The sequence below is a fragment of the Scyliorhinus torazame genome, chromosome 8 (genome assembly GCF_047496885.1).
Source record: "Scyliorhinus torazame isolate Kashiwa2021f chromosome 8, sScyTor2.1, whole genome shotgun sequence".
Classification (NCBI taxonomy): domain Eukaryota; kingdom Metazoa; phylum Chordata; class Chondrichthyes; order Carcharhiniformes; family Scyliorhinidae; genus Scyliorhinus; species Scyliorhinus torazame.
Window position 1 is genome coordinate 138,263,638 of NC_092714.1, and position 14,023 is coordinate 138,277,660.

General features: G+C 44.5%; 1 protein-coding gene across 7 annotated transcripts in view; it reads left to right on the forward strand.

Annotated features, from left to right (window-relative positions):
* Positions 1–474: 474 nt before the first annotated feature.
* LOC140428147 (RCC1 and BTB domain-containing protein 2-like) overlaps positions 475–14,023 on the forward strand; it is a 352,551-nt gene continuing 339,002 nt past the window's right edge. For 5 of the 7 annotated variants that reach the window (XM_072514264.1, XM_072514265.1, XM_072514267.1 and 2 more), the window contains exons 1-5: positions 485–624; positions 3,423–3,596; positions 4,619–4,769; positions 7,052–7,218; positions 13,168–13,326. In XM_072514264.1, the coding sequence (XP_072370365.1) occupies positions 3,471–3,596; positions 4,619–4,769; positions 7,052–7,218; positions 13,168–13,326 (603 nt within the window). In that variant the 5' untranslated portion in view covers positions 485–624; positions 3,423–3,470. Of the gene's footprint in view, positions 625–3,422; positions 3,597–4,618; positions 4,770–7,051; positions 7,219–13,167; positions 13,327–14,023 lie in introns of all 7 variants that reach the window. The other 2 variants (XM_072514263.1, XM_072514262.1) reach the window with 2 other exon arrangements.

Below are 14,023 nucleotides of genomic sequence, written 5' to 3' on the forward strand. Positions count from 1 at the left end.
TCTGTCCTGCACCTCTTGTGTCGGGAGCTGCGGGAATTCCCTCACCTGTTGCCTCGCAAAAGCCCTCAGTTGCATGTACCTGAATGCATACCCTTGGGGCAACCCATATTTCTCGGTCAGCGCTCCCAGACTCGCAAACTTCCCATCCACAAACAGATCTTTCAGTTGCGTTATTCCTGCTCTTTGCCACATTCCATATCCCCCATCCATTCCCCCCGGGGCAAACCTATGGTTGTTTCTTGGACAAGACACCCATGACCTCCCGCCTCATCTACGCTTTTTCTAAATGGTCATGTGCAAAAGCTCAGCAGCTGATTATCACAAACGTGCGGCTCCCCTCCACTGCGGCGGGAGATGTCGAGTGTAAAGTCCCTCAGTGCTGCTGCAGCTCCACGGCCTTGTCTGCGGTCAGAACGCCCGTCGCTTGGCTCGAGGCAGCGGCCGATAGGTTTCGAATGCCCGCCATTAGCTTGACGCTGATTGGTCCGCGCAGCCTCACACTCAATTGGTTCGCTCTGCACTCGATTCGCGTGCACTGGGAGACAGGAAACGCAATCGAGTTGGTGAGTAGGAGCGGGCCTCAGATGAGCCTGTCTGCAGTTCGTCTGTTTACTTTATCCGAATGTAAGTTAGAGAATTGCAGGAAGTGCACTTCTGGTCTAAGAACTATTTTGCTATATGTATTTACTAAGCGTGTAGTGTGTGCATTCATGACGGAAGTCTCTGACGCAAGAATTTTCTGTTCATGCAATCAGTTAAAGTGACCGATCACCGTTTGGGTGGGAGATTGCTCATGTTCTTATATTTGTTTGCATTTTAAAAGATTATTAAGTAATAACAGGACATTTGGAGTCGCCACGCAGCCCCCGCCGTCCCCCAGAACGTTTGTTGTGTGCAGATTGCAGACTTTATACACAAATTATCAAGTGCTTAGAAATGTATGTTTTGTTGTTCTGGTGAATCGCACAACATCCTTCAAATCCTTTTAACCGATTGGAAGCTAATCCCCTCATTAATTCTCTCCCCCTCTAAATTCGAAAAGAAACTTATTTCCTAAACCCTAATTTCTGGATGACTGATGGAGTTGGCTGGTAATTAATAGAGCCATGATTGTGGCCAATGATTTGGTGCAAAGTTTTGGGATTTGCTTGCATATTTCAATTTACAAGACCCAGTGGTGTCACGTCTGTAGTTTCATGTTTATTGGACAGCCATTATTGATATCTGCTGTCCCTTAGATAATGACACCTACTCAAGGTCAAGCTTCTGCCATGGATCTGCTTACAAATAATTCTTGACCCACAGATCTTTGAGCAGATGGGGTAGGATGGTAGTGCGATTTGCAAGATGTGCATCTTGAGTGTTGTTGGAGCTGCACTCATTCAGACAAGTGGAGATAATTCCATAACATTCCTGACTTGTGCCTTTTAGATGGTGGACAGGCTTTGTGGAGTCAGGAGGTGAGTTACTCTCTGCAGGATTCCTAGCCGCTGACCTGCTCTTGTAGCCACAGTATTTATATGGCTAGTTCAGTTTCTAGTCAATGGTAACCCGCAGGATGTTGATAGTGGGGGGGTTCAGCGATGGTAATGCCATTAAATGATGATGGTTAGATTCTCTCTCGTTGGAGATGTTCATTGCCTGCCATTCATGTGTCTCAAATGTTACTTGCCACTTGTCAGCATAAGCCTGGATATTGTCCAGGTCTTGCTGCATCTGGACATGGCCTGCATCAGTATCTGAGGAGTTGCGAATGGTGCTGAACATTGTGCAATCACCAGTGAACATCCCACTGCTGACTTTATGATGGAAGTAAGGTGATTGATTAAGCAGCTGAAGATGGTTGGGCCTAGGAACTCCTGCAGTGATGTTCTGGAATTGAAATGATTCAGGAGATAAACAGAAGCAAATAGTAGCCAGCCATTATTCATCTGCATTGCACCTATTCTTCAGATGTAATTTGGGAGGAGAGCAGAGGCAAATTGGCCCTTGGGTTGGTGGACTTTCATCATGTTTTAATCAAGGCTTTTAGAAGGGATGGAAACAAATTTTTAAAATTGAAGAGGTTTCATGATTGTATAGAATTAATCAATTTAGGATGGTTGTCTTTTTTTCTCAAGCTATTTTGTACAAAGAACAAAGAAATGTACAGCACAGGAACAGGCCCTTCGGCCCTCCAAGCCCGTGCCGACCATGCTGCCCGACTAAACTACAATCTTCTACACTTCCTGGGTCCGTATCCCTCTATTCCCATCCTATTCATGTATTTGTTAAGATGCCCCTTAAATGTCACTATCGTCCCTGCTTCCACCACCTCCTACGGTAGCGAGTTCCAGGCACCCACTACCCTCTGTGTAAAAAAGCTTGCCTCGTACATCTACTCTAAACCTTGCCCCTCTCACCTTAAACCTATGCCCCCTTGTAATTGACCCCTCTACTCTGGGGAAAAGCCTCTGACTATCCACTCTGTCTATGCCCCTCATACTTTTGTAGACCTCGATCAGGTCGCCCCTCAACCTCCGTCGTTCTAATGAGAACAAACCGAGTTTATTCAACCGCTCCTCATAGCTAATGCCCTCCATACCAGGCAACATTCTGGTAAATCTCTTCTGCACCCTTTCTAAAGCCTCCACATCCTTCTGGTAGTGTGGCGACCAGAATTGAACACTATACTCCAAGTGTGGCCTAACTAAGGTTCTATACAGCTGCAACATGACTTGCCAATTCTTATACTCAATGTCCTGGCCAATGAAGGCAAGCATGCCGTATGCCTTCTTGACTACCTTCTCCACCTGTGTTGCCCCTTTCAGTGACCTGTGGACCTGTACTCCTAGATCTCTCTGACTTTCAATACTCTTGAGGGTTCTACCATTCACTATATATTCCCTACCTGCATTAGACCTTCCAAAATGCATTACCTCACATTTGTCCGGATTAAACTCCACCTGCCATCTCTCCGCCCAAGTCTCCAAACAATCTAAATCCTGCTGTATCCTCTGACAGTCCTGTAGAACATTAACAGTATTTACCAATACCAAAGAAGAGCCTAAATTAAATTTGAGTTATGTTTTTTCCTAGGGCATTTGTCTTTTTACCTTTTTTTTTCTTTTTCTCTCCTAAGCTATGCATAATCTGAAGTAAGGAAGTTGAAATTATTCCAGTTACCTCTGGTGCTCTTCGGAATCTACCTACTGGAAGGAACTTTGAATACTGTATCCCCACCTGTAAGGAAAGCACCCACTAGCCTCCCCCTGAAACACTCTTCACCTAATAAAGCTGCATTCAGGAGGTTCAACAGGGGGATCAGTCCTGTACCAAGGGCTTTTACCCCTTCAAAATGTGTAGTAGCATGATGCATCGAAAACAGCACAGCTGAAATCAACATTTGAGTGTTTATTTCTGTTACTTTGGTTTCATTCCAGGTCTCGTTTGTCACTCTGTATGTTGTGCTGCACTGAAAAAGTCTTGTCATGGTGGATGTTGGGAAGTGGCCATTATTTGCCTTGCTTCCACCACAAGACCTCAATTTGATTCGTCTAGCCTGCGTTTTCGGCACATCTGGCAATGAGACTCTGTACGTCACAGAAAACGATGAGGTAATGTCAAATCATGCTCCCCGAGTATTAGTTATTGAACACAAAATTGAAACCCGGTGTTCCTTTTGTAATTGAACAGTAGTTGTTATTTATAAAATAGAAAAGCTGCTTTCATATTGAACCCAGAATTTTAAAGACAATTGTGTCTTTTCAGCAATTTATGTACTACCTGGTTTGCTTGGGGTGAGTTGAAAGTCATCCTGAACTAGTTCTGGTGAGAGATCATCAACCTTGAAACATTAAACCTCATTTCTCTCCACTGGTGCTATCTCACACTTCTCCATGTTTCAAACTTTTTTTTGTTTTTTTAAATCACAGAGTCTGACACTTTTGTTTTCTGTTTTCTGGACACACATTCTCTATTTTCCTTTAACATTAGGATACTGTAAGTGATGCAATAATAGTAATGCATGTGGTCTAGAAACCTGGTCAGGCTATTGGTTGCGCTGACATTAGTTGCAAAACAGTTGAGATAATTTTTAAAAAACTTTATAGTACCCAATTATTTTTTTCCAATTAAGGAGCAATTTAGAATGGCCAATTCACCCTGCACATCTTTGGGTTGTGGGGGTGAGACCCACGCAGACTCTGGGAGAATGTGCAAACTCCACATGGACAGTGGGCCGGGATCGAACCTGGGTCTTCGGCGCCGTGAGGCAGCAGTGCTAACCACTTCATCACCATGTCACCCAATAGTTGAGATTCATGGTGGCAACTGGTTCTGTCCCTTTTTAAATTTGTTCTTGACGTTTGTATCTTGTTCACAATGGAATGGAATTTAGCAATTCTGTATCTAATAACGTAAGCCAAGGGAGGGCAAATAAAATGAAAGTTGCAAGCATTTTGTTAATGCATGGATGAAAATTTAAAAGGGTGTGCTCGGTGCAAAATTCTGCAGACTTGCATTCTTTGAGATTGAAAAGGGAAATTTTCATTCTGTACTAGAGGAACAAATTAAATTGTCAAGCATTACAACACAAATACAAAATCAGATTTGACTTCAGTGCTTGTTTCTGCAACAGGTGTTTGCCTTTGGCACGAACTGCAGTGGCTGCTTAGGAACTGGGGATATTCAAAGCACAATTGAGCCCAGAAAAATAGACATTTTGTGTGGTAAGAAGATAATTCATCTAAGTTACGGGAGTGGACCCCATGTGGTGCTTACAACTTCAGGTAACAAGTTATGATAAATGAATGAATTTTGATTGAGTCTTCTCAGCTCCAGTATTTTAACAAATGCTCACTCTACTACTGTGTGCGTGTGTGTGTTTATAACATGTGCATGCCGTGTATGTGTGTATAAAATATGGGGGAGCGGTGGTAGTTTGAAAATTCCTGAGTTTCAGCATTTTGATTTGATTTTAGAAAAGTAGCTGCAGATAATCGTCTGTTTAATAACTATTGAACCTGTAGTGAATGGATTCCTTAAATCTTGATCCTTTACCTACTGGGAAATGAAAAATGTACACGATCTACATTAGTTATTGTATGTACATTGTGCAGCATTGCACATAATCAAAGGACTTGTGTAAAGTTCCTTCTGGTTTATTCCCTGTCTATTCCTTATTTACCCTTTCTTTTATTTTTGCTGTTACATTTTTGATCCATGGATATTTAATGGACCTGCGATTTTTCAGGCAAAATAACCTGGAAGAGCCAGTAATTCAAACAAGCAGATTCCAGAAGGCTATGCTGTTTTAGGCTGGAGTTTGGAGATTGGCTGGCTCCAGTGATGACTCTCTGCCTGATGAGGTGGCTGGTGGCCAATAAATGAGCCCACAAGGCTGTGCTCTTCCTTGTAACAGGCGGTGATTGGATATTATCCCACTGGAATGTTTCTCAGCCACAAAAGTTCCATTTTAGTTTAATTTTGATTCTGCAGTCTGGGTGGAGGATTCCAACTAATTCTCCAAAATATCCAGTTAAGCTCACACTCTCCGGTAAATCAGGGTGTCATTTTCTCAAGACTGCAAAGGCTTGTTGTCAAACCCAAAGCTGAATGCAAGGTTTGATGTGGAATACAGTGTCTCAAGAAAGAAAAAGGCCCAAATGTAAACCATTGAGTTGAAGGCCCAGTTTGATAAGAATTCAGTGACTTTCCAGAAGGACTGCTGCCTGTAAGTATTGTACTGTATGAATGACTCTGCCAGGAAGACCATCACCAGATGTAAACCAGAGGTTTTGATCAACCAGCGTGCTGGTGAGGAAAGCCTGCTACAGAACCACCATTGGAGGCAAAGACTCTTATCTTTTGACCTTCATCCTTATTATTCCCCCCCGCCTGTGTTTGCCTGTCTTGTGTGTGTGGGTTGAGGTGGGACAGTTAAAGGGGGTAATAGGTTAGCTTGTCATTTACTGCATATTGGGGGCTGGATTCTCCACACTCCAACGCAGAAATCTCCGTGGCGGAGAATCCATTTTGGCACGCGAAAACTGGACCGGCGCCGGTTCCTCGATTCTCCGGGTCCCGAAAGGCCTGAATACGCCGCGCCGAATATCACCTACCTGCAGCCATTTCTGGAGGCCCTCATTCTCCGCCTGACTGGCTGAAGTCCCGACGGCGTGGATCTAACATGGTGCTGCCAGTCGGGATACGAGCGTGATGACTGCGACTCGGTCCGCGGCTGCCTTGGCCGGGCGTGCGGCCGATCGGGGGTCTACTTTTAATATCCAGCTCCGCGGTCTGAGTCCGCCGTGGAGCACGGCACGGCCACAGGAGGCTGCCGCCGTGCACATGCGCGACCTCCGACCCGGAAGTGCGGGGCCCGTATCTGCAGCAAAAGCTGCTAGATTTATGCCGGGTCCCTGCTAGCATCCTGCATGGCTAGGAATATGTGGCCCTCTCCCGCCAGTATTTCTGGCGTGAAAGTCCACAGTTCTTACAACGACATGGGGCCATAGTCCCCAAAACAGAGAATCCAGCACTACATCTTTACCCTTGTTATAAATAAACAATCATTGTGTTTCAACTTACAAATTGTGATTATTGGACTGCCAAGGACCAAGATTTTGGGTAGCGTGGTTACTTGGATGTCAGCCGGGATTGCGTTAGGCTTCAAAGCTGTGTGTACAACAGTTAAAGAGACTGCAAACTACCTGCCACGGCTCAAGTGAACTCTGCCCATCTTTCACACATGAGGGTGGCCAGTGCATGGAGAACTGCAAGCTTGGGAGTTAGTTCCTTCAAGAGAATATAGGAAAGGAGATTTGAAGAAGAAAATCAAAATATCTACTTCAAAAAGGAGTGAGGGTATTTGGGAGCAACAAGCTGTAATTTGTGCAGATTTAAACTTTAAAAAAATATATAATGTTAATCGTTATTGCATGCATTGGAGTATTACGTGAAAGAACAAAGACAATTGCTTTCTTCTGCCTTCATCCAAGATCAAATTGCACAAATTATTAAACATTTCTGCGTTGCCAAAACTTAAAAGCTGATTTTTGTTGGTTTGCAGGTGGAGAAGTTTATGCCTGGGGGAATAATGGTTACAGTCAGCTTGGCAATGGGACAACTACTCAAGGATTATCTCCTTGCCAGGTATCCACCAACCTGCTCCACAAGAAAGTAACCGAGGTGGCCTGTGGATCTCATCATTCCATGATACTGTCATCCGATGGGGAAGTGAGTGAAGTCTTTGTTTGAAAATGAGAGATGTTTATTAGAAAGCATATTACGGTGGGAGCCGGTTTAGCTCACTTGGCTAGACAGCTGGTTCATGATGCAGAGGAAGGCCAGCAGCACGGGTTCAATTCCCTTACTGGCTGAGATTATTCATGAAGGCCTCGCCTGCTCAACCTTGCCCCTCGCCTAAGGTGTGGTGATCCTCAAGTTAAATCACCACCAGTAGGGGGCAACACGGTGGTGCAGTGTTGTCCTTTCCACCTCTCCAGTGCCTGAACCAGAGGTGATTGTTTCCATGGACACCGAAAAAGCATTTGACAGGGTGGAGTGGGGATATCGCCGAGATTCTTAAGACGTTTCGCTTTGGACAAAAATTAACATCCTAGATTTGTTTACTCTATAGGGCCCCCACTGTTAGTTTTGCACAAATGCCTTGAGCTATTTTCTGCTGAATAGGGGTACGAGGCAGGGATGTTCATTGTCTTCGCTTTTATTTGCGTTAGCAATTGAACTGCCGGTCATAGCGTTAAGATCTTTAAGTTAAGGGGACAAATCGGGGCGGGAGGAAGCATAGGGTGTCCTTGTACGCAGGTAATCTGCTTCTTTATATTATGGACCCAGTATCTACTATGATTGAGGTAATAGGTACAGGTTGGACAAGAATGAACACTTTCCGGTTAACCCCGTAGGAGGGGAGCCCAACTGGGAACTTTGCCTTTTCACCTTGCCAGATCTAGCTTTCGTTATCTGGGAATCCAGGTTGCCCACGATTTGGCCTCACACCATAAACTAAATTAGTCTGGTGAATGGGGTCTAATTTGACTTGCAGAAGTGGAAAAACCTCCCCCTGTCCTTAACGGACAGGGTTCAGACTATTAAAAAGGATCCGTAGGGCTTTCCCAATTTGTTATTGTATTGTTGGACAGCTAATGTATTGAGATGATTTAATGATCTGAATTCCATATGGGGGCAGATGGAGAGACTCTCGTCTGGGTGCTTTAGCAACTGCCTCACTTCTATTCTCTCCTGCAACATTTTCTTTGAATCCAGTGGTGGTGTTCACCCTTAGAATCTGGAAGCAGTTCAGACAGTATTTTAAATGTATCTCCATGTCTCTGTTGGCCCTATCTGTAATCATTTCTTTTTGCTAGTGGGCTTAGACTCAAATGTTTAGATTATGGGGGGTAGAAGGGTTTGGAGAGATTTGGGGACTTGTTTGTGGAGGGAAGGTTTGGCAGTTTTGAGGAGCTGTTAGAAAAATTACAACTCCCTGGGATCAATCTCTTTAGATATTTTCAGATTTGCAATTTCTTACGTAAGGCTTTTCCTTCTTTTCCCTTGGCACACCATCCTCCCAGTTGAGGAGGATTTTATCTTTGGTCAGGTCTTGTGGGGGGTGTATTTTGGGTATTTATGGCCAGGTCCTATCAACAGAGTGGACTCCGTTGAAAGATGAAATTAGAGGGTGAATTGGGTCCTATTCCGGCATGGATGCAAGGTGTGGAGGGAGGCTCGTTGAAGGGTCAACTCCATGTCCTCTTGTGCTCGGCTTAGTTTGATCCAGTTTAAGGTGGTGCACAGGGCTCACTTGATCAAGGCGAGGATGAGGACAGGTGTGATCGCTGTTCTTGAGGGATGGCTAACCATATTCACACTAACTGGTCTTGTCCCACGTTAATTAACTTTTGGGTCTCTTTCTTCAACACCCATGTCACAGCTACTTCGTATCAAACTGGAGCCATGTGCAGGTGGCCATTTTCAGGGGGCAGACTTGCCAGTGCTACAGACAAGGGGTGAAGGCGGATGTCCTCGCCTTGGCCTCATTAATATCCCAGAGGAGAGTCCTGCTTCAGTGTAGGTCTCCTTCCCTGCCCAGTGCCTCAGCCTGGTTGGGTGACCTGATAGCATGCCTACATTTGGAGAAGGTAAAGTCCACCACTAGAGGGTGTGTGTGTGTGGGGTGGGGGGTGTCAGTAGAAGGATTCTACGTAAGGTGGCAGCCATTTGTTTCCTTTTTCTAAGAGTTAATGACCGTTAGTTGTTAAGGAGGTTTTTAGTTTAATGTTGGGAGGTTGAGATTGGGTGTGTCTTTGATTGGTGATTGTGTTCTGTTTACATTGTAACTTGAAGCACCCGTTTTTTAAAAAACAATTCAACATTAAGGAATACTGTTGGGGTGAGCTTTTCTGTATTTACTAACATATTATTATGTTCATAAGTTAAAAAGATATTTGAGCAGAATTAAGCCATTTGGCCCATCGAGTCTGCTCCGCTATTCGATCATGGTTGATCTCATCATGGCCTTAACTCCACCGTCCTGCCCGTCCTCCATAACCCTTCAAACCATTACCAATTAAAAATCTGTCTAACTTCTCCTCAAATTTACTCACTGTCCCAGCATCCACCGCACTCTGGGGTAGTGAATTCCACAGATTCACAACCCTTTGGGAGAAGTAGTTTCTCCTCAACTCTGTTTTGAATTTGCTACCTCTTATCCTAAGACTAACCTCTCGTTCTTGAATGCCCCACGAGGAAGCATCCACTCCATGTCTGCTTTATCTATACCTTTTATCATCTTGTACACCTCAATCTGATCTCCCTTCATTCTTCTAAATTCTAGAGTGCAGGCCTAAACTGTTCAACCTCTCTTCATACGACAAACTCCTCATTTCTGGAATCAACCGAGCGAACCTCCTCTGAACTGCCTCCAATGCCACTACATGTTTCCTCAAATAAGGGGACTAAAACTGTTAATATTAATACACCTGTATCACAACATAAAAGACAGGAGTGTGATAGAATATTCTCCACTTGCTTGGATGAGTGTAGCTCCAATAACACTAAAGGAGCTAAACACTATCCAGGTCGAAGCAGCCCACCCCATCCACCACCTTAAACATTCACTCCCTCCACCGCCAATGCATTCTCCCTCTACCACCAGTGTACAGTGGCAGCGATGTGCACCATTTACAACATGCACAGCAGCAAATTGCCAAGGCTCCTTCAATAGCACCTTCTAAACCCACCTGCCCTATGACCTGGAACTCTATCCCTAACAGCACAGTGGGTGTACCTACACCACACAGACTGTAACAATTTAAGACGGTGACTCACCGCTGCCTTCAGGGCAAATAGGGATGGGCCATCAATGCTGGTCTTACCAGTAATGCCTACATCTTAAGAAGAAATTAAAAACAAATACCCATTAGGAAGCAAGTTACCACAGTGAAACAACATCATATAAAGTAAGCGGATCTCTCACCTCACATGCCATTATATCTGAAGTGATTTTTGTTAAAAATAAGTTAATACTTGCAGTTATGATAGAGGGCAAATTGCTTCGCTGGTAAGCAACAATGGAAAATATGCCTCCTGTTAATGGAACTCTGTCAGCAAGGGAAACTATATCTGCTCACTGAGCGAACCTAAGTTTACAGTCCTGTCTCTGGAGATAAAATATCCAATGCCTTGATTGGATGATTCATAGAATTTACAGTGCAGAAGGAGGCCATTCGGCCCATCGTGTCTGCACCGGCTCTTTGAAAGAGCATCCTACCTAAGCCACACCTCCACCCTATCCCCATGACCCAATAGCCCCGCCCAAAACGAAGGGCAATTTTGGACACTAAGGGCAATTTAGCATGGCCAATCCACCTAACCTGCACATCTTTGGACTGTGGGAGGAAACCGGAGCACCCGGAGGAAACCCACGCACACACGGGGAGAACGTGCAGACTCCGCACAGACAGTGACCCAAGCCAGAAATCGAACCTGGGACCCTGGAGCTGTGAAGCAATTGTGCTAACCACTATGCATCCCAGCATTTGAAAGCACTCGCAGGGAATGTCAGTCGACAATCTCCCATCAAATATATGGACTGATAATTAGGGATCGTGGGAATGCGATTTCCCACTCTCAGCAAGTGCTGTTCTAGTCTTCCACTGCTCGATGAAGGAATCAGCCCCATAATGCTCTGATGACTGGGGAAAATAATGGCTATTTTACTCTGATCACACATCTCAGTGCACCCATACAAGCCAGTGAAGCACTTTTAACATTGCTGGCCCACACACTACTACTTGACAACATGAAAGTTCATGATGGACACAATGTTCACAATTGTAATTTTACAGTTGCACATGCAAACCCTGCACAATACAGATTAGTCTTTAGTCCCGGAATCTGTCTCCGTGTAAAAGGGAAGAATCAAAGTTAAGAAGCCGCACATCATACTTCAGCAACAGTGATTCTACATTGTAATAGGGTTTTCACTGCAGTCCCCCACCTATCAGAAACAACATGTTACAAGAATGTGTCAGTATCATAAGGAGACAAAATGTAATATATATTTAAGTAGCTTTGCATTTTTTTACACACAAAAATATATCTGCCATTATCATCAATTTTTAATCTGTGCAAGAGCTCTATATTTGTATGAAATTGAAGTGGTCCGATATTGGTGAAGCGTAAGCCTTACAAAACTAATTGCCTCCCAGTAAAAGTCAAACAGAAACATTTTAGAAAGTTTCTGCCTCAACTAAACAACAGCAGGATGGTTCTTTTTCCACAACTGAAAGGGGGTTTCTGCAGCTAAGCAGCTGAAGGAGAAGACAAGAACTAGACAAACCATTCATGTCAACGAATAATAGAAGGAAGACAGTAAGGATAGCTGAAACTGATAATTGGGCACTTGCCTTGCTGAATTATGCAAGCACCAAAACCCAATTCTTTCTAACTTGACTAGTATTTAAATGTATATCCTTCAGCAAATTAATAGTCAGAAAAGTCTATAAATGGTACAGTTTCAATGAGGAATTAGCTTAAAATAAATAAATAAACAAACAAACAATCGCTTATTGTCACAAGTAGGCTTCAATTAAGTTACTGTGAAAAGCCCCTAGTCGCCACAGTCCGGCGCCTGTTCGGGGACGCCAGTGCGGGAATTGAACCTGCACTGCTGTTATTGTTCTGCATTACAAGCCAGCTGTTTAGCCCTCTGTGCTAAACCAGACCCTAATCTCATTCCTACTAGGGATCCTTGAAGTCTTATGGTATATCAAGTAAGTAAGCAAAATCGCCATCGTCTCAGATATTCATAGGCTGCTTTCCCCTTTGAGGGGGGAGGGGGGGGACAGCTGACTGGTGGTGATTTTTAAAAAATTATAGATTTAGTGTACCCAATTCATTTTTTCCACTTAAGGGGCAATTTAGTGTGGCCAATCCACCTACCCTGCACATCTTTGGGGGCGAAACCCACGCAACACAGGGAGAATGTGTGAACTCCAGACAGACAGTGACCCAGAGCCGAGATCGAACCTGGGACCTCGGCACTGTGAGGCAGCAGTGCTAACCACTGCTCCACCGTGCTGCCCGCCATTCTCAACCTTCCCATTGATGAGTGCTCGACCTGTCCACCCTCAGGTCCAGCACGCAATTATAAATCATCCCCCTCTTCCCACAAATCCCGAAAGATGTGCTGTCAGGTAATTTGGACATTCTGAATTCTCCCTCTGTGTATCTGAACAGACGCCGGAATTTGGCGACGAGGGGCTTTTCACAGTAACTTCATTGCAGCATTAATGTAAGCTTACTTGTGACAATAAAGATTATTAAATTAAATAATCAACTGATGCGTGACCAGGTCCGGAATCATTCCCAGCAATCCCTTCACAAACCCCACATAGTCCCAATTCAGCACGTAAACGTTCACTAACACCACTGGCATCCCCTCCAACACCCCACCCATTTGGGTAAAAGAGCTCAAACCAACGCCTTCGAGCCAGAACTGCCCTGTGTGCGAACACTCACTCCATGGCTGCCACTGGAAGTGAGATTGGGTGTTTGTCTAAATTCTGTTCTTTACTCTTTACTAATGTAAATTGAGGATAAGCCCCTCTTGATCTTGTATACAATTTTTTGCTAATGGATTTATTATACTTTTTATGATAGGTTTATGCCTGGGGTTATAATAACTGTGGACAAGTAGGATCAGGGTCTACTTCTAATCAGCCAACACCACGAAGAGTGACCAGTTGCTTACAAAATAAAGTGGTCGCTGCTATTGCCTGTGGTCAGTCATCCTCCATGGCAGTGCTGGATAATGGAGAGGTAAGCAATGTGATGTGATCAGCAAGGGTAAACTAAATGATTAACCTTCTGATTTAAAATGTTAACACGGTCATCATTACATATTGGTAAGCTTGGTGGGGAGGGTGAAGGCGGACTTGGCAAGGTGGGATGGTCTCCCTCTGTCGCTAGCAGGTTGGGTGCAGGCAATTAAAATTAATGTGTTTCTGTGTTTTTGTCTGTATTTCAGTGCCTGCCGATCTTTTTGCCAAAGACTTTTTCATGGAGGTGGAGAAGTTGATCACCTTGTTTATTTTGGGGGGAAGGGAGGAGGAGGAGGAAGGAGGGAAGAGGGAAGACGTGAGAGAGAATCCCAATGGGTTAGAATGGAGGAGAGTCTGTGCAGGGGCTTGGGGCTGAGGGCATTGGCAACATGATGCCCCCCGGGTAAATATTCTGGAAGTCTGGTGGTGGTGGCAACGCTGAAGATTTGGAGGCAGTTAAGGCAACAAGTTGTGGATGGAGTCTGAGATGCCGATTAGGGGGAACCATAGGTTTAAGCCAGGGAAGTGGGATGGGAGGTTTCAGAGTTGGGAGGAGAGGGGGGTCAGGGTATTAAAAGACCTGTTCCTGGGAGGTTGTTTTGCGAGGCTTGAGGAGTTGGGGAGAAATATGGACTGGAGCAGGGGGAGGTATTTAGATATCCGAAGCTCCGTGATTTTGCCAAGAAAGAGGTTCA